Source organism: Somniosus microcephalus, chromosome 7 (assembly GCF_052327205.1).
Source record: "Somniosus microcephalus isolate GS21.2 chromosome 7, FLI_Smic_1.0, whole genome shotgun sequence".
In the NCBI taxonomy this organism is placed as follows: domain Eukaryota; kingdom Metazoa; phylum Chordata; class Chondrichthyes; order Squaliformes; family Somniosidae; genus Somniosus; species Somniosus microcephalus.
The window spans coordinates 156,005,898-156,026,498 of NC_140993.1; the positions used below are offsets into that span (position 1 = coordinate 156,005,898).

The following is a 20,601-nucleotide window of genomic DNA, read 5'->3' on the forward strand; positions in this document are numbered from 1 at the left end:
GAAAATGCACAGGCTGTAATCCTGACAGTTATGCTGGCATTGTTTCCACCAGTGACTTCTAGCACTGCCCCCTCCCCACCCCAATCCCCACAGAGTTTTCAGGGCAGGGCTAGTTGTTGAGGGGGGTGGGGGCGGTACTGCACTTACATAGAGCTAGCGGGTGCTGTGTTTTTTTACTTTAGGGAGCAAACTCTGCCCTAAGCAATGGCTGGGAACTCCGGTGCCTGGCCACTATTGGGATGGGCGTGATACCCAGGCCTGACTCCGAGACTGAAGATCTCATGCATTACCTTCACGGCACCTTGTGTAAGGGGGCCTATCTTAAAAAAAATTTAAGCTCTATCTTTGGGGGGGTCCAGGCTCTGTCTCTGACCTGGGCCTCCACTTCCAGCCTTCTGGAGACACTGTAGAGACTCCGAGGGGGAAATTTTAATCCCCAAGAATGGTTAGGTTGGGGCTGGTGGGAAGGTAAAAAATTTAAAATTCTATCAACCGACCCCATCCCGCCCACTTCCAGTTTTAACAGAGGTGAATCAGGGAGCGGGCGACCAATCTGCTCTCAGGTGGCAGGTCGATTACTAAAATCTTTTAAGGAGGCTGTGTGCCTCCATTTTAACTCAATTCTTATTACTAATGCATGGAAGCCGGGGTTCCCGGCAAGTAAAACGATACGAGAAGGGTTGGATCGGTGAGGTAAGTGCCTTTAGTGCACTGCTTGCGGGCCAGGAGGAACAGGAGTATGGCCGACCCACTCCCCCTACCACAATGTCCGATTCATCCTAACCCTCCCACAATATCCGTATCCCCCCACAATATCCGATTCGCCCCAAACTCCCCGGCAACGTCAGACTTATCACTCCCCGGATGATTTCCAGCCTGACAGGAAAATCCTCCACCTCCCCCCCCCCCCCCCACCCGCTTCCCCCCACTCTCTTCCCGGCTCCGAGTAAATATCGGGGCCCCAGTGTAGGGAGTTCTCGCTTCTTCTGACATGGCTGGCCTTGTTCGGGACAGGTGGAGGCTCTTCCCCTTACAGGGCCGACCGGGATTTCCCAACAAATGTCAGGACCCAGTGTATTTTCCAAGCTGATTCACCGGACTTGCAGCGAAAATCTACTGGATCAGCTGAGGGAATTCGGCTCCAGGGTTTCTATTTGTACATAACTAAGTCTCAGTGTCAGGCTGGCATCAATGAGACGGATTGCACACATGGATAAAGCAGAGTACATTAGCTACAGCTTAACAGTCTGCACCCATTTCCATTTAATTCTACAGTTAGCATCCTTCATTTTATTCCAAACAAAGTAACCAGCTGGTATCCCATAGGTCACACAGTATCCACTTATATAAAACACAGAAAGATGCTCAAAATACACAGCGGGTCAGACAGCATCTGAAAGAGAAAGACAGGTTATTATTTCAGAACTGGTAAAAGCTCACAGTTGAAAAATTTGTCTATCTTTCCTCTTTACAGATGCTGACAAATCTGCTCTCTATTTTCAACGTTCCTTGTTTTTATTTCTAGTTGGCAGCATTTACAGGTTTTTTCTTTTTATCTGCAGCACTAAATGTTCTTTTCCCAACCTTTTCTGAATATTTCCAGCAGTGGGTGGCATAGCAGTCAATGTTCCCCCTAATTTTTTTTTGGGCTGCAAGGCCCCTTTAACGGGTTGTGTGGCCCATTTAAATTTCTGCGCATGTGCGGTTTTTTGCACTGGGAAGTTGGCTGACCGGCTGCGCAGGACCTCAATACGGCCATGCAGCTTAAAGGGAACGCTGATGGCAGTACTGAGTGTTGCCGCACTAATGCTAGGGGCTGGACTTTATCAATGGGGGCGCGTTGGGGGCGGGACTGCTGGTTGTCAGGTTTTAGTCCCGCCCCGAACGACATCCGGCTAACTCACACTATTTTCCCTTGATTGACCTTGTTAAGCCCGCCTTGCGGGCTTAGCAGGCCAATTAGGGGAAAGCCAGTGACAGAGGACGTCAGTGTATGACGTTTCATCTGTCAAAAAATTTTGACAGATGAATTGTCATCATTTGACAGCTTTGAGAAGCTGTCAAACACTGACATTCTCTGTTTTTTGGTGAGTCCTTGCACTGAAGACTCACCAAACCTCTTTCCTGAGCAGAAATCAGATGGCTGTTGCATCGGAGAATGCTGCAGCCATTCTGTCATCTCTGCCGTTGAGATGAGGCACCTTCGGATCCCCAAGGGTTGAAGCCTGCAGGATGAAACAAAGGTAAGTAAACTTTTTCTAACCTTTACACTCACCTCCCATACTTACCTCTCCACACTTGCCCCCATCACTCACCTCCACAGCGCACTTTTCGACCCCTCTGACCCCCGCAGACCCATTGCTTGCCTCGCTGACCCTGGCGAGGTTCGCAGCTGTCGGGAAGCCTGCACTTATGTTGGTAAAATGGGGATAACAGCCACTTAACTGCTTGTTAACAGGTAGTTAACAGGCAGTTAACAGGCTTAATCCTCTGGCTGTAATCCCCTTCCCGCCTCAAGGAGACGGGTCCCTGCACGAGTCGGGGACCCGCCTCCCGGGAAGATGGCATGGAGGCGGATTGGGAGCGGGGTTGGTATCCGTTCCCAGTTTCTACCATTTTCCTAGCAGACCCGCCTCTCCAGGGCTGGCAAAATTCCCCCTAGTGTTGGAAATGACAGGGTTTGACTCTCTGAGCATAGGTGCTGCTTCTCAGAACTGGGTTATTCCTGCCACCTCCTACTAGGCTACCAAAGGTGGGCATTGGCAAGATCTGGAATTTAAGCCTCCTGTCCACCCACTCCATGGCAAAGACACAAGATCCAGGCACGTCAGTGTTACAGATATCGGAATAAAAACAAAAGATGCTGCAAATATATAGCAGGTCTGTCAAAATCTGATCAGTTTTTCTTCAAGTTTCCAGCAATTGCAATTTCCTTGTTTTACCTTTACAAGGTGTCACAATTTACTGCTTTGTAAAATGTTTCTCAACATTTTAAATAATTATGTTTAAAAAATGGTCATTTGCACATAATTTATTAGGTCCAAGTCAGAGCCACTGGGGTAGATTTTCAACTTGCCACCTGAGTATGACACTGGCTGCTCCTTATAGAAACCACCATAGAGGTGACAAACGGGCAGGTTCTATAATGGGCGGCTCATCTCAATGGCAGTTTTACGTCCCAAAACCAAGTTAAAAATCTACCCTCACTGCATCTTGTAACAGCTCGTAGCTTGAACAAGCAGAGATTTCTAACACATCATCTTGAACAGATAAGAATAGCATTTAGTTAAAAAATTATATGGAAGCTTGTCAAAACAAAATTTCTCACTTACATTGATGCTATTTTCATCTCCCTGCTTGTTCGCCAATTATCTCTGTTTCTTAGTCCTCCAAATACAAACTGTACATTGACTCTGACCATGAGTGCAAATGGTCACTCTATAAGATTAAAAATGATACAAGGTATCTGAGAATTCTAATCTCGTTGAGGAATCCAACTTTCTAGCATGCTGTGGTTGGTTCTTTAATCGTTGTTTCTATTGGTCAGTGTATGCCACTTCTTTAAATTAAAAAGGCACAGGTTTTGTTGTTTACCTGGAGAAACTTCCCAAAGGGCACTTTTGTCAAAGAACTGAACTTCAAAACAGCCATCAGTATTTGTGTTTGACAACGAAATCCCTAAGACGGTGTATATATATATATATATATGAATTCACCTAAATGTCAACTGTCGTGTCATCCAGTGTGTTCTTGGCTGTGTATTTTACTGCCTCCTGGAGTGTCGCAGGAGTCTGTGCTACATGCTGGACTGGTCCAGACCGCGTTAGGTATTCACTGTGTTCAGCCTTTGTTTGAAAGGTAGGACATGATCGAGCCTGTGTATAGTTGTGCTGGGTCCCTGGGTTACTGATCAGCTCACTGACAGTGCTTATGGGTGAGGCTCTCCGTCTCCACCTTTGTAAGTGGTCTTCTTTATGTTTAATTGAGTACCAGGCTAGAAAGATAAAAATAAAGCCGACAAACTTGAGGCCTGCTGCCAGTCCAAAGTAGACAAATCTGAATGATGTGACATCGTATTCCCAACAGGAGCCAATAACGCCACATTCCTGTTGCCAAAGCATGCAGGTTGTGTCAATCACAGCCCCGAAGTAGATTGGAGTCGGAATGTAAGCTGTAAGGAAAATAAAAACTTATATTTGCATCAAGAAACTCATGTACGTTGTGGAATTAAAAAAAAAAATTACATAATGCATATATACTTAACTGACATTAGAAAAATAGTTGCTAACAGAATCACAAAGGAGCTTTCAATCTGTCCTGTGATATTTTGATGGATCTAATTAGACAATAATTTTACAATAAAAGCTCTAAGATTGACCTAACTGTACGTGCACTGCAACAATTAGTATGTTACTCTGAAGGGCAGACTTTCATAAATAATCCGTGCAGAAACCAGTAAGTTGTATCTTCACTAAACTGAAAGGGACTGAATCGCACTGTTCAGTAATATGGCTGCTGACACTGCTGCTTTCAGTGTCTCAAGACAATTAATAACTTATTTTGTGGAATGCAGTATAATCTTTTGCTGTGAAATAACTTAATGACATAATTGTAACTTGCTCATTATAATTATAATTATAATGTAACTTAGTTTCAGAGGAGTGTCAGATCAGAAGTGGTGTCATGTGCACATTATATGCATGTTTTTAAACTTTAAATACAGCCAGCCAAAAATATAAAGCAAGGTTTCAAAAAAAATGACTGGTACACATTTGTTTATAGTCTGGGTACTGGAACATTCAAAGCTTTGCTTTTTGTGTGTGCAATTTTTAATCTCAGATTAGAAGAAGCAAGTGTAAATTTAACTTTAGGGAGCTGGGAGCCACATCTAAAATCGTGGTGTAACAGTAATGGAATGTGTCATCAAAGCCTTATAAATAGTTGCAGCCTCAGAAAAACAACTGCTGACTGCTGTGCTCAAAACAATTCTTCTACAAATTATTCTATAAGAAAAATTACATTCATATAGTGCCTTTATTAAAACATCTCAAAACACTTCACTCAAAGAATTGCTTTTGAAGTGCAGTGCCCGTGCCAGCAAAGTCTAACAAATAGCAATGGGAAAAATCATTTTGATGGTATTTGGTGAAGAGAGGAACGTTGGTCACACCCTGTTCTCTGTTCATCTTCAAATACTGTTGTGGTATCTTTAATACCCTCTTTGGTTTATGTTTCATGTGAAAGACAGCACCTCCCACAAAGCAGCAGTCCCTCAGACTCCATTCACGTCCTGATTGGGGGCTGGAACCACAGTCTTCTGATCCAGAAGCAAGATTGCTGCCAAATGAGCCAAACTAATATTTATATATGGCTAATAAAACCAGTTAACAACTATCCAGACTTAACATAAAATATATAGCTTTGTTCATGCACCTGTTAACTAACATTGTGCAGAATTGAAACTTGTACACATTCTTCAGGAGAAAATAATCAAGATCTGGGAAGGAACACAGGTGTTCTACTAATATTTTCAAAAATTAATGGGGGGCTAAATTTGGTTAAGTTGCACCTCTCTAAGAGGGCGCTAACGGGGCACAAATCAACTAGCGCCTGGGCGCGATGCCGCTAACGCCTCCCGTGAAATTCAGCGGGAGGTTAGCAGCGGCGCTAACTGTAATATTGGGTGTCGCCTCCCGACTTACCGGCAGATGCTATGTCTGACGGGGTCAGGGGGGCCTACCTGCGGCCGGGGTGGCGCTAGTTAAAGGGGAGGTGGCGGGCGGCATCTATTACATCAGCAGCGGTGCCCTTGAAACTACCTCACCTTGGTCCTCAGAATCCCACCACGACCAGCCCCAACACCAGCAAGACCAGGCACACCAGCGGCACCAACAAATACATCAACATTCTTCGCAATCAGTTGGTGCTGCACAGGGGACAGGGCATCAGCACCCAACCACATTGCTGCTCGGGACGCCAGGGATGGCCTCACCATGGCCAGATTTACTTTGCTTAATGCTGTACACCCTGGCTGCCACAAAATGTGCCAGGTTGGCACTACCCCACCATAAAGCATCCCTACAATGCCCAAGTCATTCCTTTCACACTCATGACTATTGTGGGGGCGGGGGGGGGGGCGGTACTGTTATGTCTCACCATTCACTGCAACTCACTAAGCCACTTCCAAAGGTGCACACAGAGTTGTTGAAGAACGGAAAGTGTTGAAAATAAAGGTTTCAATGTTTGACACCGCATTAACAGAAACTTTACATGAACATTGGCTAAAACACCCAAGTGCCTACCCTTGTGTGTTGTTAGTTGGTATGATTGGACTAGGATGAGGGTGAGTGTGAGGGGTGGCTAGTGAGATGGGGAAGTGATAATGTAGATAGAGAGGGATGGGTGGAGGTGCAAGGTAAGTTGGTGTGAGTAAGGATGTACAGGAGTAGGGTAGGGAAGGCAGAGAAATAGGGATGTGATGAGTGGCACAGCAGGATGAGGTTGAGTGTGGCTTTGCATAACGTTTCGTGATTTACTGAGGTCAGTAAAAGGTTTGTGCCACTGCATCCTGGTCCTCCTGACGACATCCCTGCTTGTGCCCTTCTGTGCAATGTGCAACTAGGCTGCGTTGGTCTCCTGGGGAGGTCTCTTCCACCCATTAGAAGGGAAGAGAACCTCACTGCGTGTTGTGACTCCCTCCATAAGCATATGGAGGGAGTCATGGGGGGCCTGGGTGTAGCCCTGCACCTCTGTGCAGTGCTTGTCAGTGTTTGCAGCACCTCAATGCTGTAGAACACTGACAGCACAACTGTCAAAATCAATTTGCGCATGGTCCCTTTAAGGGACGTCATCTGACCCACTTCCTTCAATTGGCCGGCAAACCTGCTGTGCGGGCTTAATAAGCCCAATCAGGGGAAAATCATTTTCGACAGTGGGCTGGAGCCGGCAGCAGGGTTGGGACCCGCCACCGACGTCACCCGCTACAGACCCGCCGAGGTATAGGAAATCACGGCCTTCGTCAGCACCTCTTAAAGGAACACACACACATCTTTCAGGTAAGTTTGCATTTAACCTTTTGGACTGGACTTTTTTTATTTTATTGAAGTAGCAGCTTGGTGCAATATATGTTAAAGGTTTTTTAAGTGTGCAGGCAGTGCTGCTGGACACTTGCAAGACCTCGGATGGTAAAGGAAGGTCTCTGAGAAGACAGGAAATGCTGGAATTACTCAGCATGTCAGGCAGCATCCATGGAGAGAGAAACAGAGTTCATGTCTCAGGTCCAGATGCTTCCTGATCAGCTGAGTATTTCCAGCATTTTATGCTTTTATTTCAGACTTACACCATCTGCAGAAGAGGAAGATGCAGAAGTGGAGGAAGCAGAAGAGGAGGAAGCAGAAGGAAGGATGCAATCCAGACAGCCCCTTCCTGGCCAGGATATCCGGGATGGAATCATCCGCCTTCAGAACCAGTGACCACAAATCCAGTTCGCCTTTCAACATTTATCCCACACCTTACCCTCCCTCTGTTACTGACCATCACAATGTCCTCTTGGCCACAATGCTGAAATAAAAACCAACACAAAGCAAACTTTCCAATCCAACTTTATACATCCATCCAATATGACATCAAGAAATCAACTCATCACTGTTTTGCATTCCCTTAGTGACTGTCTTGTGTGTGCCTTTGCCTATCCTAGTGATGTCACACAGTGCTACCCCAGTGACTGCAGCATGGCTGGTGGAAGGCAGCTTTCAGTGGGCGACACTGCAAATGGCCTTGTTGGTCGACCTTGAGAAGCTGGTTGCTGGGAGTGTCAAATCGAGTGACGGTGTTTCTTCTTCTTCTCCTTCACTCTCTTCTCCCTCTTCTTGGTCACCCACTGGCTGGGCAGGCTGCATTCCTTGGGTGTGTGAAATGGGGGAGGCACAAGGGTGGAGTTGTGGTGAGGGGAGGGCGGGAAAGCAAGAGGTGCCTGCGAGAAGGAGGATAATGTATGAGGATACCCGCATCTTGTATCCTTTCAACCCTGCCGCTGGCCAAGGGCTTAGCCATGGCCCCTGCCAAGAATGGTCTGCACCGTCTCCTCCAAGGGGGTGAGGTGAAGCTAGTAATGGGAGGTGTGCCCCGTGTTTGGCACAGATTGTTGGTAGGTGAGTAATTGGACGGGGGGGTGGAGATTGGTCGTGTATTGTGAAGTGTGTGAGGCTAGTGGTGCAGTTGGTAGGAGAAGGCTTTTGAAGATGCATTCACTGACCTTGACCACTGGTCTGAGGTCATGAAGCTTCCTTGGGCACTGCTGGTAATGACAGCATCGGTGAAGTGGTCCCACATCGTTCTTTCTGGAGAGCCTCCTGGCCCCTGTCGGTAGAGGACATCTCTTGCATTGTTGGCCCCCTGCACAAAGCTGGAGCGCTGCAACGAGACCCTGGGTGCCCCTTCCCTGGCTTGCTGAGCCATTTGATGAGCTAGCTGAATGTCTCAGAGACTCCCCTTGTGGAATAAACGAACGCCTCATGAATCTACGGCTCACCCTAGCCCGGAACCAGTGCGCTACAGTCATCAGTGCGTACGCCCCAAAACAGACGAGACTAAAGAGGAATTCTACTCCAGCCTCGTACAATCCCTGTCTCGAGTCCCAACGGGCGACAATCTGATCCTCCTTAATGACTTCAACGCCAAAGTTGGAAAGGACACAGACCTCTGGGAAGGTGTGATCGGCAGAGTGGGGGTAGGGAAAGCCAACTCCAACAGTACCCTCCTCCTGACGAAATGCTTAGAACATGGCCTTGTCATAACCAACACCTTGTTCCGTCAGAGAGCCAAGTACAAGGCTTCATGGCAACACCCTCGCTCCAAGCACTGGCATCTGTTGGACTACGTCATCGTTCGAGCGAGGGACCGCAAGGACATCCGCATCACCCGCACCATGACAGGAGCTGACGACTGCTGGACAGGCCACCGCCTAATCCGCTCTGTCAGCTCCATCAACGTAGCCCCAAAACAGCTGCGGCAACAGAAGCAATGTCGCAGGAAAATCAACGCTGGAGCATGCAAAGACCCTGTTAAGAAAGCCCTATTCAGCCTGTGCCTCACAACCAACCTGACGACTCCCAGTGATTCAGAGACACAGATTTTGCCAGTCCTGGGGAGGTGGGTTTGGAGGCGGGACTGCTGGGAAAATGGCAGAATTTGGGGGCGGGTGCCCAACCCGCCTCCATGCCATCTTGCCAGGAGGCGGGTAGCCGACCTGCGCCGGGTCGGGGATTAATGCCAATTAACTGCCTGTTAACAGGTAGTTACCAGGCAGTTTTTTGGCTAATCCCTATTTTGAGCCCTGAAGTGTGGACTTCCCGACGGCTCCGAACCTCGCCAGGGTCAGTGAGGTGGGGCGTCGGTCTGCGGGGGTCGGAGGGGCCGAGATGTCCGGTGTGCAGGTGAGTAATGGGTGCATATGTGCAGAGATAAGTGTGTGAGGTGTGTGTAAAGTGTTTTAATAAGTTATACTTACCTTTACTTCTTCCTGCAGGCTTCCTCCCTTCAGGTCTTGGGAGTCCCTCAGCTCACCGGCACAGAAAGCAGAATGGCCGCTGAACTGTCAAAAGCTGCAGCATTCTGCTTTCTGGTCAGGAAGGCTTTCTAATTGAGTCTTGAGTAAAGACACAACTTAGAAGACAGATTGTCAGTGTTTGACAGCTTCACAGAGCTGTCAAATGATGACATTTCATCTGTCAAAAGCTCGACAGATGAAACGGCACTCGCTGACGTCACCTGTAAATGGCTTTCCCTTAATTGGCCTGTTAATCCTGCTGGGCGGGCTTAACAAGGTCAATCAAGGGAAAATAGTGTGGGTTGGCCACAAGTTGATGGAGGCGGGACTAAAACCCAACAAGTGGGAGTCCCGCCTCCAAAAGCTCCCCATTGACAAAATCCAGCCCAGAGTGTCCACAGTGCCTGGTCTGCACTCAAGGCCTCCATAATCAGCACCTGTGAAGAGACGCTCGGGCAATCGACCAGGAAACACCAAGACTGGTTCGACGAGAACGACCAGGAGATCCAGGAGCTAATAAGCCGCAAGCGCAAGGCATTCCTGATCTGGAAACAACAACAGAACTCGAGAGCAAGAAAGCAGCTCTACCGACGCCGGAAGGCCGAGGTCCAACAAAAAACTTGTGACTTAAAGAACAGATGGTGGGTGGAGAAAGCGCAGGAGATCCAGCAGCTAGCCGACAACCACGACGTGCGTGGATTCTTTAGTGCAGTCAAGACCACCTACGGCCCAAGCACCCAAGGTCCTACCCCACTGCGGGCCAAGAACAGAGAGGTACTCATCAAGGACAGAGAGGCAGTCAGTGCCCGCTGGAAGGAGCACTTCGAAGATCTCCTTAACCAAGACTCTGTCTTCCACGCGAGTGTCCTCAACTCCATCCCCCAGCATGCTACCCGCCACCATCTCAGCACAACCCCAGCCCTGCATGAGGTTGAAAAGGCCATCTGACAACTGAAGAACAACAAGGGCTCAGGAGCAGATGGAATCCCCGCCGAGGCGCTAAAACACGGCGGAGAAGCATTATTGGTGCGAATTCATGAAATCATTTCTCTTATTTGGAAGGAGGAGAGCATGCCAGGGGATCTCAGAGACGCCGTAATCGTGACCATCTTCAAGAAAGGTGACAAGTCCGATCGCGGTAATTACAGAGGAATCTCCCTGCTATCTGCCACAGGGAAAGTCATCACAAGAATCCTCAATCGTCTTCTCCCAGTGGCTGATGAGCTCCTCCCAGAGTCGCAATGCAGATTCCGCCCACTGAGGGGCACAATGGACATGATCTTCACCGCACGTCAACTACAAGAGAAATGCAGGGAACAGCACCAACCGCTGTACATGGCCTTCTTTGACCTCACAAAGGTCTTCGACACCATCAACCGTGAGGGATAATGGAGTGTCCTCCTCAAATTCGGCTGCCCTCAAAAGTTTGTCACCATCCTCTGCCTGCTTCACGACTGATGCGCTATCGATTCTAATAAAAGGCTGAGTAGAGTTCAGAACAACAGGCTTTTATTAACTACTGAATGCAACTACAAACAGATCAGGACTATGCCTCTAGTGGACGACCGAATGGCAGAGAGCTGCCGTGCAGCCGTCCTTATACCAGGTAGCCAAGGGCGGAGTCAGCTGAGGCATAGTCAGGTATAACAGTGAAACAAGAGTGAATGACAACAACAACAACAACAATAGTGAACACCGTGAACGACAGTGGTTTACCACAACGACGACATGCAATCCGTGATCCTGACCAACGGATCCACCACAGACCCAATTCACGTACAGACCGGGGTCAAGCAAGGTTGTGTCATCGCACCAATGCTCTTCTCGATCTTCCTGGCTGCAATGCTCCATCTCACCCTCAGTAAGCTCCCCACTGGAGTGGAGCTAATCTACAGAACAAACGGGAAACTGTTCAACCTCCGTCACCTCCAGTCCAGATCCAAGGTTATCCCATCCTCTGTCATTGAATTACAGTGTGCAGACGACGCTTGTGTCTGCGCACACTCTGAGGCCGAACTCCAAGATATTGTCAACACCTTCACCGAAGCATATGAGAGCATTGGCCTTACACTAAACATCCGTAGGACAAAGGTCCTCTACCAACCTGCCCCCGGCACACACTACTGCTCCCCGATTATCAAAATCCATGACGAGGCCTTGGACAACGTGGACCACTTTCCATACCTTGGGAGCCTACTGTCAACAAGGGCAGATGTCGATGACGAAGTCCAACACCGCCTTCAGTGTGCCAGTGCAGCCTTCGGTCGCCTGAGGAAGAGAGTGTTTGAAGACCAGGGCCTCAAATTCAGCACCAAGCTCATAGTCTACAGAGCAGTAATGATACCCGCCCTCCTGTATGCTTCAGAGACATGGACCATGTACAGCAGGCACCTCAAAGCACTGGAGAGGTACCACCAACGCTGCCTCCGTAAGATCCTGCAAATCCATTGGCAGGATAGGCGCACCAACATCAGTCACCAACTCTCAGGCCAACATCCCCAGCATCGAAGCTTTGACCACGCTCGATCAGCTCCGATGGATGGGCCACATTGTCCGCATGCCCGATACGAGACTCCCAAAACAAGCGCTCTACTCGGAGCTCCGACATGGCAAGAGAGCCCCAGGTGGGCAGAGGAAACGCTTCAAGGACACCCTCAAAGCCTCCTTGAAAAAGTGTAACATCCCCACCGACACCTGGAAATCCCTGGCCCAAGACCGCACAAAGTGGAGGAGAAGCATCCGGGAAGGCGCCGAACACCTTGAGTCTCTTTGCCGGGAGCAAGCGGAAGCCAAGCGCAAACAGGGGCAGGAGCACACGTCAACCCAAGCACCCCACCCACCCGCCTCTTCAACCACCGTCTGCCCCACAGCTTTTGTGGCATTCACGAATTTCTAGGCCAAATAGTTTAAATGATCAACCTGGCCAATTTCTGCCCCATCAGTCCACTCTCAATCATCAGAAAACCGATAGAAGGTGTCATCAACAGTGCTATCAAGAGGCACTTACTCACCAATAACCTGCTCACTGATGTCCAGTTTGGGTTCTGCCAGGACCACTCAGCTCCAGACCTCATTACAGCCTTGGTCCAAACATGGACAAAAGAACTGAATTGCAGAGGTGTGGTGAGAGTGACTGCCCTTGACGTCAAGGCAGCATTTGACCAAGTGTGGCATCAAGGAGCCCTAGTAAAATTGAAGTCAATGGGAATCAGGGGAAAAAACGCTCCACTGGCTGGAGTCATACCTAGCATAAAGGAAATGGTTGTGGTTGTTGGAGGTCAGTCATCACAGCCCCAGGATATCACTGCAGAAGTTACTCAGGGCAGTGTCCTAGGCCCAACTATCGTCAGCTGCTTCATTAATGACCTTTATTGGACACTAAGGGAATCAAGGGATATAGGAATAGGATGGGAAAATGGAGTTGAGGTAGAAGATCAGACATCATCTTACTGAATGGCGGTACAGGCTCGAGGGGCCGTGGAGCCTACTCCTGCTCCTATTTCTTACGTTTCCTTCATCATAAGGTCAGAAGTGGGGATATTTGCTGATGATTGCAGTGTTCAGTTGCATTCAGAATTCCACATATAATAAAGCAGTCCATGCCAGCATGCAGCAAGACCTGGACAACATCCAGGCTTGGCCTGATAAGTGGCAAGTCACATTCATGCCACACAAGTGCCAGGTAATGACCACCTCCAACAAGAGAGAGTCTAACCACCTTCCCATGGCATTCAATGGCATTATCATTGTCGAATCCCCCACCATCAACATCCTGAGGGTCAGCTATTGATCAGAAACTTAAATGGACCAGCCACATACATACTGTGGCTACAAGAGCAGGCCAGAGGCTGGGAATTCTGCAGCAAGTGTCTCACCTCCTGACTCTCCAAAGCCTTTCCACCACCTACAAGGCACAAGTTAGGAGTGTGATGGAATACTCTCCACTTGCCTGGATGAGAGCAGCTCCAACAACACTCAAGACGCTTGACACCATCTAGGACAAAGCAGCCTGCTTGATCTGCACCCCATCCACCACATTAAACATTCACTTCCTCCACCACCGGCGTACCGTGGCTGCAGTGTGTACCATCTACTAGATGCACTGCAGCAACTCAAGGCTTCTTCGACAGCACCTCCCAAGCTCACGATCTCCAACACCTATAAGGACAAGGGCAGCAGGTACATGGGAACACCATCACCTCCAATTTCCCCTCCAAGTTGCACACCACCCTGATTTGGAAGTATATTACCATTCCTTCATCACCGCTGGATCAAAATCCTGGAACTCCCTCCCGAACAGCACTGTGGGAGTACCATCACCACACGGACTGCAGCAGTTCAAGAAGGCGGCTCACCACCACCTTCTCAAGGGCAACTTGGGATGGGCAATAAATGCTGGCCTTGCCAGCGACGCCCACATCCCATGAATGAATTTTTTTAAATCCCTAATTTATGATGCGATGCCATTTGTTTGACAGATGATGGCACTGTTGCAGTGCAGAAACACATGAATGATTTGGACCTTGTGGTTTCGACTCAGTTCCAATCCCGGGGATGAGGGGGTGGTCATATGAGGAGAGGTTGAGTAGATTGGGACTCTACTCATTGGAGTTCAGAAGAATGAGAGGCGATCTTATTGAAACATATAAGATTGTGAAGGGGCTTGATCGGGTGGATGCGGTGAGGATGTTCCCAATGATGGGTGAAACTAGAACTAGGGGGCATAATCTTAAAATAAGGGGCTGCTCATTCAAAACTGAGATGAGGAGAAACTTCTTCACTCAGAGGGTGGTAGGTTTGTGGAATTTGCTGCCCCAGAAAGCTGTGGAAGCTACATCATTAAATAAATTTAAAACAGAAATAGATAGTTTCCTAGAAGTAAAGGGAATAAAGGGTTACGGGGAGCGGGCAGGAAATTGGACATGAGTCTGGGTTCGGAATGGTCATGGCCCTGTGGGTAGTGGAGCGGGCCCAGGGGCCGTGTAGCCTTGTTCTGCTCCTACTGTGTTCTAATTCTGTTAGATTTCAGGAGATGGTTTTATTCCTGTTCCTGGCTGGGGTGGAGATCGCCTTTACAGAAGGTAAGTACTGTAGAAAATATAGGGACAGAGTGATCTCCTGGAAGAATTTCGATCGCCTAGATGGGTCGGAGAGGAATTTCCCAGATTTTTTTCTCCCAAATTGGCCATTGGGTCTTTATCTGGTTTTTCGCCTCTCCCGGGAGATCACATGGGTTCGGGTGGATGCAGAGTGATAGAAGATTTGAGGTTAGGATCAGATCAGCCATGATCTTATTGAATGGTGGAGCAGGCTCGAGGGGCCGATTGGCCTACTCCTGCTCCTATTTCTTATGTTCTTATGTTCTTAGTTGCAGTTCATGCCCGATACGAGACTCCCAAAACAAGCGCTCTACTCAGAGCTCTGGCATGGCAAGAGAGCCCCAGGCGGGCAGAGGAAACGCTTCAAGGACACCCTCAAAGCCTCCTTGAAAAAGTGTAACATCCCCACCGACACCTGGAAATCCCTGGCCCAAGACCGCACAAAGTGGAGGAGAAGCATCCGGGAAGGCGCCGAACACCTCGAGTCTCTTCGCCGGGAGCAAGCAGAAGCCAAGCGCAGGCAGCGCAAGGAGCTCACGTCAACCCAAGCACCCCACCCACCCGCCCCTTCAACCACCGTCTGCCCCACCTGTGACAGAGACTGTAGGTCCCGCATTGGACTCATCAGTCACCTGAGAACTCATTTTTAATGTGGAAGCAAGTCATCTCGGTTCCGAGGGACTGCCTAAGAAGAAGAAGAGTTCAGATCATAGAATCATGGAATGTTACAGCACAGAAGGAGGCCATTCAACCCATCGGGCCTGTGTCGGCTCTTTGAAAGAGCAATCTAATTAGTCCCACTCCCCTGCTGTTTCCCCATAGCCCAGCAATTTTTTCCATTTCAAGTATTTATCCAATTCCCATTTGAAAGTTGCTATTGAATCTGCTTCCACCACCCTATCAGGCAGTGCATTCCAAATCTAAACTTACTGCGTAAAAATGTTTTCCCTCATGTCGCCACTGGTGCTTTTACCAATTACCTTAAATCTGTGTCCTCTGGTTACTGACCACAGAATCATAAAACCATAGAAATTTATGGCACAGAAGGAGGCCATTCGGCTGAAAGAGAGCTACCCAGCCTAATCCCACTTTTCAGCTCTTGGTCTGTAGCCTTGTAGGTTACGGCACTTCAACTGCATATCCAAGTACTTTTTAAATACGATGAGGGTTTCTGCCTCTACCACCCTTTCAGGCAGTGAGTTCCAGACCCTCACCACCCTCTGGGTGAAAAAGGTTCTCCTCAACTCCCCTCTAATCCTTCTACCGATTACTTTAAATCTATGACCCCTGGTTATTGACCTCTCTGCTAAGAGAAATAGGTCCTTCCGACCCACTTTATCTAGGCCCCTCGTAATTTTATACACCTCAATTAAATCTCCCCTCAGCCTCCTCTGTTCCAAAGAAAACAACCCCAGCCTATCCAATCCTTACTTATAGCTAAGTTTTCCAGTCCTGGCAACATCCTCGTAAATCTGCTCTGTACCCTCTCTAGTACAATCATATCTTTCCTGTAATGTGGTGACCAGAACTGTACGCAGTACTCTAGCTGTGGCCTAACTACAGTAAACTCTTGTTTAAACGGCACTTAATCATCTGGAATTCTTTAATAACCGGCAAAATAGATAACCAGTAATCTTGCTGAATCCATCCATTTTTCGTTTTTCTGAGTCCGAGTTTCCCGCGGTGGCTGAGTCAGTGGTTTTTATCTTTTTGTGTTAAAAATTGCCTACCTCTCTGTTATCCAGAATTTTTCATCAACCGGCACCATCCTGGTCCCGTAGGTGCCAGATATGAAAGAGTTTACTGTAGTGTTTAATACAGTTCAAGCATAACCTCCCTGCTCTTATATTCTATGCCTCGGCTAATAAAGGAAAGTATCCCGTATGCCTTCTTAACCACCTTATCTACCTGTCCTGCTACCTTCAGGGATCTGTAGACATGTACTCCAAGGTCCCTCTGTTCCTCTACACTTCTCCGTATTCTACCATTTATTGTGTATTCCCTTGCCTTGTTAGCCCTCCCCAAATGCATTACCTCACACTTATTTTTTTTTTGTTTATGGGATGTGGACGTCGCTGGCAAGGCCAGCATTTATTGCCTATTCCTAATTGCCCTTGCGAAGGTGGTGGTGAGCTGCCTTCTTGAACCGCTGCAGTCCATGTGGTGAAGGTACTCCCACAGTACTGTTAGGTAGGGAGTTCCAGGATTTTGATCCAGTGACGATGAAGGATCGGCGATATACTTCTAAGTCAGGATAGTGTGTGACTTGGAGGGGAACTTGCATGCAACTGCTGCCCTTGTCCTTCTACATGGAAGAGGTCGTGGGTTTCGGAGATGCTGCCGAAGAAGCCTTGAGTTGCTGCAGTGCATCTTGTAGATGGTACACACTGCAGCCACGGTACATCGGTGGTGGAGGGAGTGAATGTTTAAGGTGGTGGATGGGGTGCCAATCAAGCGGGCTGCTTTGTCCTGGATGGTGTCGAGGTTCTTGAGTGTTGTTGGAGCTGCTCTCATCCAGGCAAGTGGAGTTTATTCCATCAAACTCCTGACTTGTGCCTTGTAGATGGTGGAAAGGCTTTGGGGAGTCAGGAGGTGAGACACTCGCCGCAGAATACCTAGCCTCTGACCTGCTCTTGTTGCCACAGTATTTATGTTGCTGGTCCAGTTAAGTTTCTGGTCAATGGTGACCCTCACAATGTTGATGGTGGGGGATGCAGCGATGGTAATGCCATTGAATGTCAAGGGGAGGTGGTTAGACTCTCGCTTGTTGGAGATTGTCATTGCCTGGCATTTCTGTGGCGCGAATGTTACCTGCCACTTATCAGCCAAAGCCTGAACGTCGTCCAGGTCTTGTTGCATGCGGGCATGGGCTGCTTCATTATCTGAGGAATATTGAATGGCGCTGAACACTGTGCACTCTCCAGATTGAATTCCATTTGCCGCTTTTCTGCCCACCTGACCAATCCATTGATATCTTCCTGCAGTCTGCAGCTTTCTTCCTTACAATCAACCACACGGCCAATTGTTGTATCATCTGCAAACTTCTTAATCATGTCCTCTACATTGAAGTCTAAATCACTGATATATACCACAAAAAGTAAGGAACCTAACACTGAGCCCTGCGGAACCCCACTGGAAACAGCCTTCCAGTCATAAAATACCCGTTGACCATTACCCTTTGTTTCCTGTCACTGAGCCAACTTTGGATCCAACTTGCCACTTTCCCTTGGATCTCATGGGCTTTTACTTTTCTGACCAGTCTGCCATGTGGGACATTGTCAAAAGCCTTGCTAAAATCCATGTAGACTACATCAAACGCACTACCCTCATCGACCCTGAAGTTAGTCAGACACGACCTTCCCTTAACAAATCCATGCTGATTGTCCTTGATTAATCCATGCCTTTCTAACTGATGATTAATATTGTCCCTCAGAATTTTTTTCAATAATTTTCCCACCACCGAGGTTAGGCTGACTGGCCTGTAATTACTCGGTCTATCCCTTTCTCCCTTTTTAAACAACGGTACAACGTTAACAGTCCTCCAGTCCTCTGGCATCACACCTGTAGCCAGAGAGGATTGGAAAATGATGGGCAGAGCCTCCGCTATTTCCTCCCTTGCTTCTCTTAACAGCTTGGGATACATTTCATCCAGGCCTGGCGATTTATCTACTTTCAAAGATGCTAAACCACTGACTATTTCCTCTCTCACTGTGTTTATCTCATCAAATATTTCACTCCTCTTGCTTAACTATAATGTCTACATCGTCCCTCTCACTTGTGAAGACAGATGCGATGTATTCATTAAGAACCATGCCCACGTCTTCCGCCTCCACACACAGGTTACCTTTTATGGTCCCTAATAGGCTCTACTCTTTCTTTAGTAATCTTCTTGCTCTTTGTGTATTTATAAAACTTCTTTGGGTTTGCATTGATTTTACTTGCCAATATTCTTTTCATGCCCTCCCTTTGCTTTCCTAATGTCCTTCTTAATTTAGCAAAAGTGGACAGGAAACAGCTACTTGAAGGTAAATCAGTGTCAAAGCAGTGGAAGTCATTCAAGGAGGAGATAATGAGGGTTCAGAACAAATATGTTCCCAGAAAGAAAAAGGGTGGGACTTCCAAATATAGAGCCTCCTGGATGTCAAGGAGCATACAGGGTAGGATAAGACAAAAAAGGGAAGCTTATGTCAGATACCCTGCACTTTCTATACTCCTCTAAGCTTCCTGCAGTATGTAGATCCCGTATTTGACATAAGCTTCCTTTTTATGGCCTAATCTCTACACTTCTAAAGAAAGAAAGACTTGCATTGATATAGTGCCTTTCACAATCTCTGGACATCCCAAAGCGTTTTACAGCCAAAGAAGTACTTTTGAAGTGTAGTCACTGTTGTAATGTAGGAAACACGGCAGCCAATTTGTGCACAGCAAGCTCCCACAAACAGCAATCTGATAATGACCAGATAAGCTGCTTTTAGTGATGTTGATTGAGGAATAAATATTGGCCAGGACACCGGGGTAACTCCGCTGCTCTTCTTGATATATTGCCATGGGATTTTTTACCTGAGAGAATAGACGGGGCCTTGGTTTAACGTTTCATCCAAAAGGTGGCACCTCTGACAGTGCAGCACTCCCTCAGCACTGTCCTGAAGCATCAGCCTAAATTTTTGTGCTCAAGTCTCTGGAGTGGGACTTGAACCCACAGCTTTACTGACTCAGAGGCGAGGGTGCAACCACCTGAGCCATGGCTGACACTAAGAATAACCCCAGTTTATCTAGTCTCTCCACGTAACTAATAAAGATAGTAAAGCACAGAACTGTAATTAATTTCAGAAACAGACTTGCTAATTCAACTCTATTGGGCAGGTTTTTGACTTTACCACTGGGGCGTTAAGCATCACCTGGTTGGAGTGCCGGGAGAGAAATCAAGCACAGAGGATCACACATTTTTAATAACGTCGCCTGATATTTCTTCCAGTCAACTTAACGGGTGCAAAATTTGGCAGCCTCCTTTAGGGATGTGCAATCCTCCCATCTGAATTTCACTCTCTGTGCCCTGCCCCTGTGATAATTAATGTCCAGAAGGCAAAGTTGAAACCTACTAACAGATCCCATGGCACTATTTCAAAGAGCAGGGGAGTTCGCCCCAGTGTCCTGGCCAATATTTATCCCTCAACCAACATCCCAAAACAGATTATCTGGCCATTATCACATTGCTGTTCGTGGGAGCTTGCTGTGTGCAAATTGGCTGCCGTGTTTTCTACATTACAACAGTGACTACACTTCAAAAGTACTTCATTGGTTGTAAAGCGCATTGGGGCATCCTGAGGTTGTGAAAGACACTAAATAAATATAAGTTCTTTATTTCTTCTTTACTCGTATGAACTGACTAGGAACCTACCCTTATGGACTTAATAAACAAATGCATGCTGAAAAGTTACGATTCTGTAAATGGACATAATTGCTGATGACCATAAATTGAACAGGAAGAATTAATTCTACGTATGGAGCAATACTGAAAGTTTCAGCTAAACCTTTCTTTATTTGTTTTTCTATTTGAATATTTTTATCCCATCTGGCTATGGACATGGGGGAGATGAATTTCCATTTTTGCGGGATTCTGTGGCTCTTTCAGAGGAGTTAGAGTAGACAAGTGGAAACTTCCCCCCCCCCTCCCCCCGCCGCAGAAAGTTATCCTATGGCAGTCCAAAAGTCTGATGGTACTGAGTCAGCATTCACAGTTGGAGGATGTGCCTATATAACAGTCACATATAAATGCAACTATTTCCTTTGTTTTATTTTATAGTTCAACTAGCTGGGGGGGCCCCGCGTTGCCAGGGCTGTTTTGGGCCGGGCGGTTTAAATCGAGTCCCAGGCTTTCGGGCCTGTCTCTGTGTCCCTCTGTGAATCCGCTGCCGGGCAACATTTCTACCTTTTAATACCTTGAAAGATGAAAGT

The 20,601-nt window shown here is 47.6% G+C and overlaps 1 protein-coding gene across 1 annotated transcript in view; it reads right to left on the reverse strand.

The window, feature by feature from the left end:
- Positions 1–940: 940 nt before the first annotated feature.
- The window catches only part of slco5a1 (solute carrier organic anion transporter family member 5A1), a 398,244-nt gene continuing 378,583 nt past the window's right edge, over positions 941–20,601 (reverse strand). Inside the window, exon 9 of the mRNA XM_085993128.1 lies at positions 941–4,171. Within this exon, the coding sequence (XP_085849254.1) occupies positions 3,717–4,171 (455 nt within the window). The 3' untranslated portion in view covers positions 941–3,716. The remainder of the gene's footprint in view (positions 4,172–20,601) is intronic.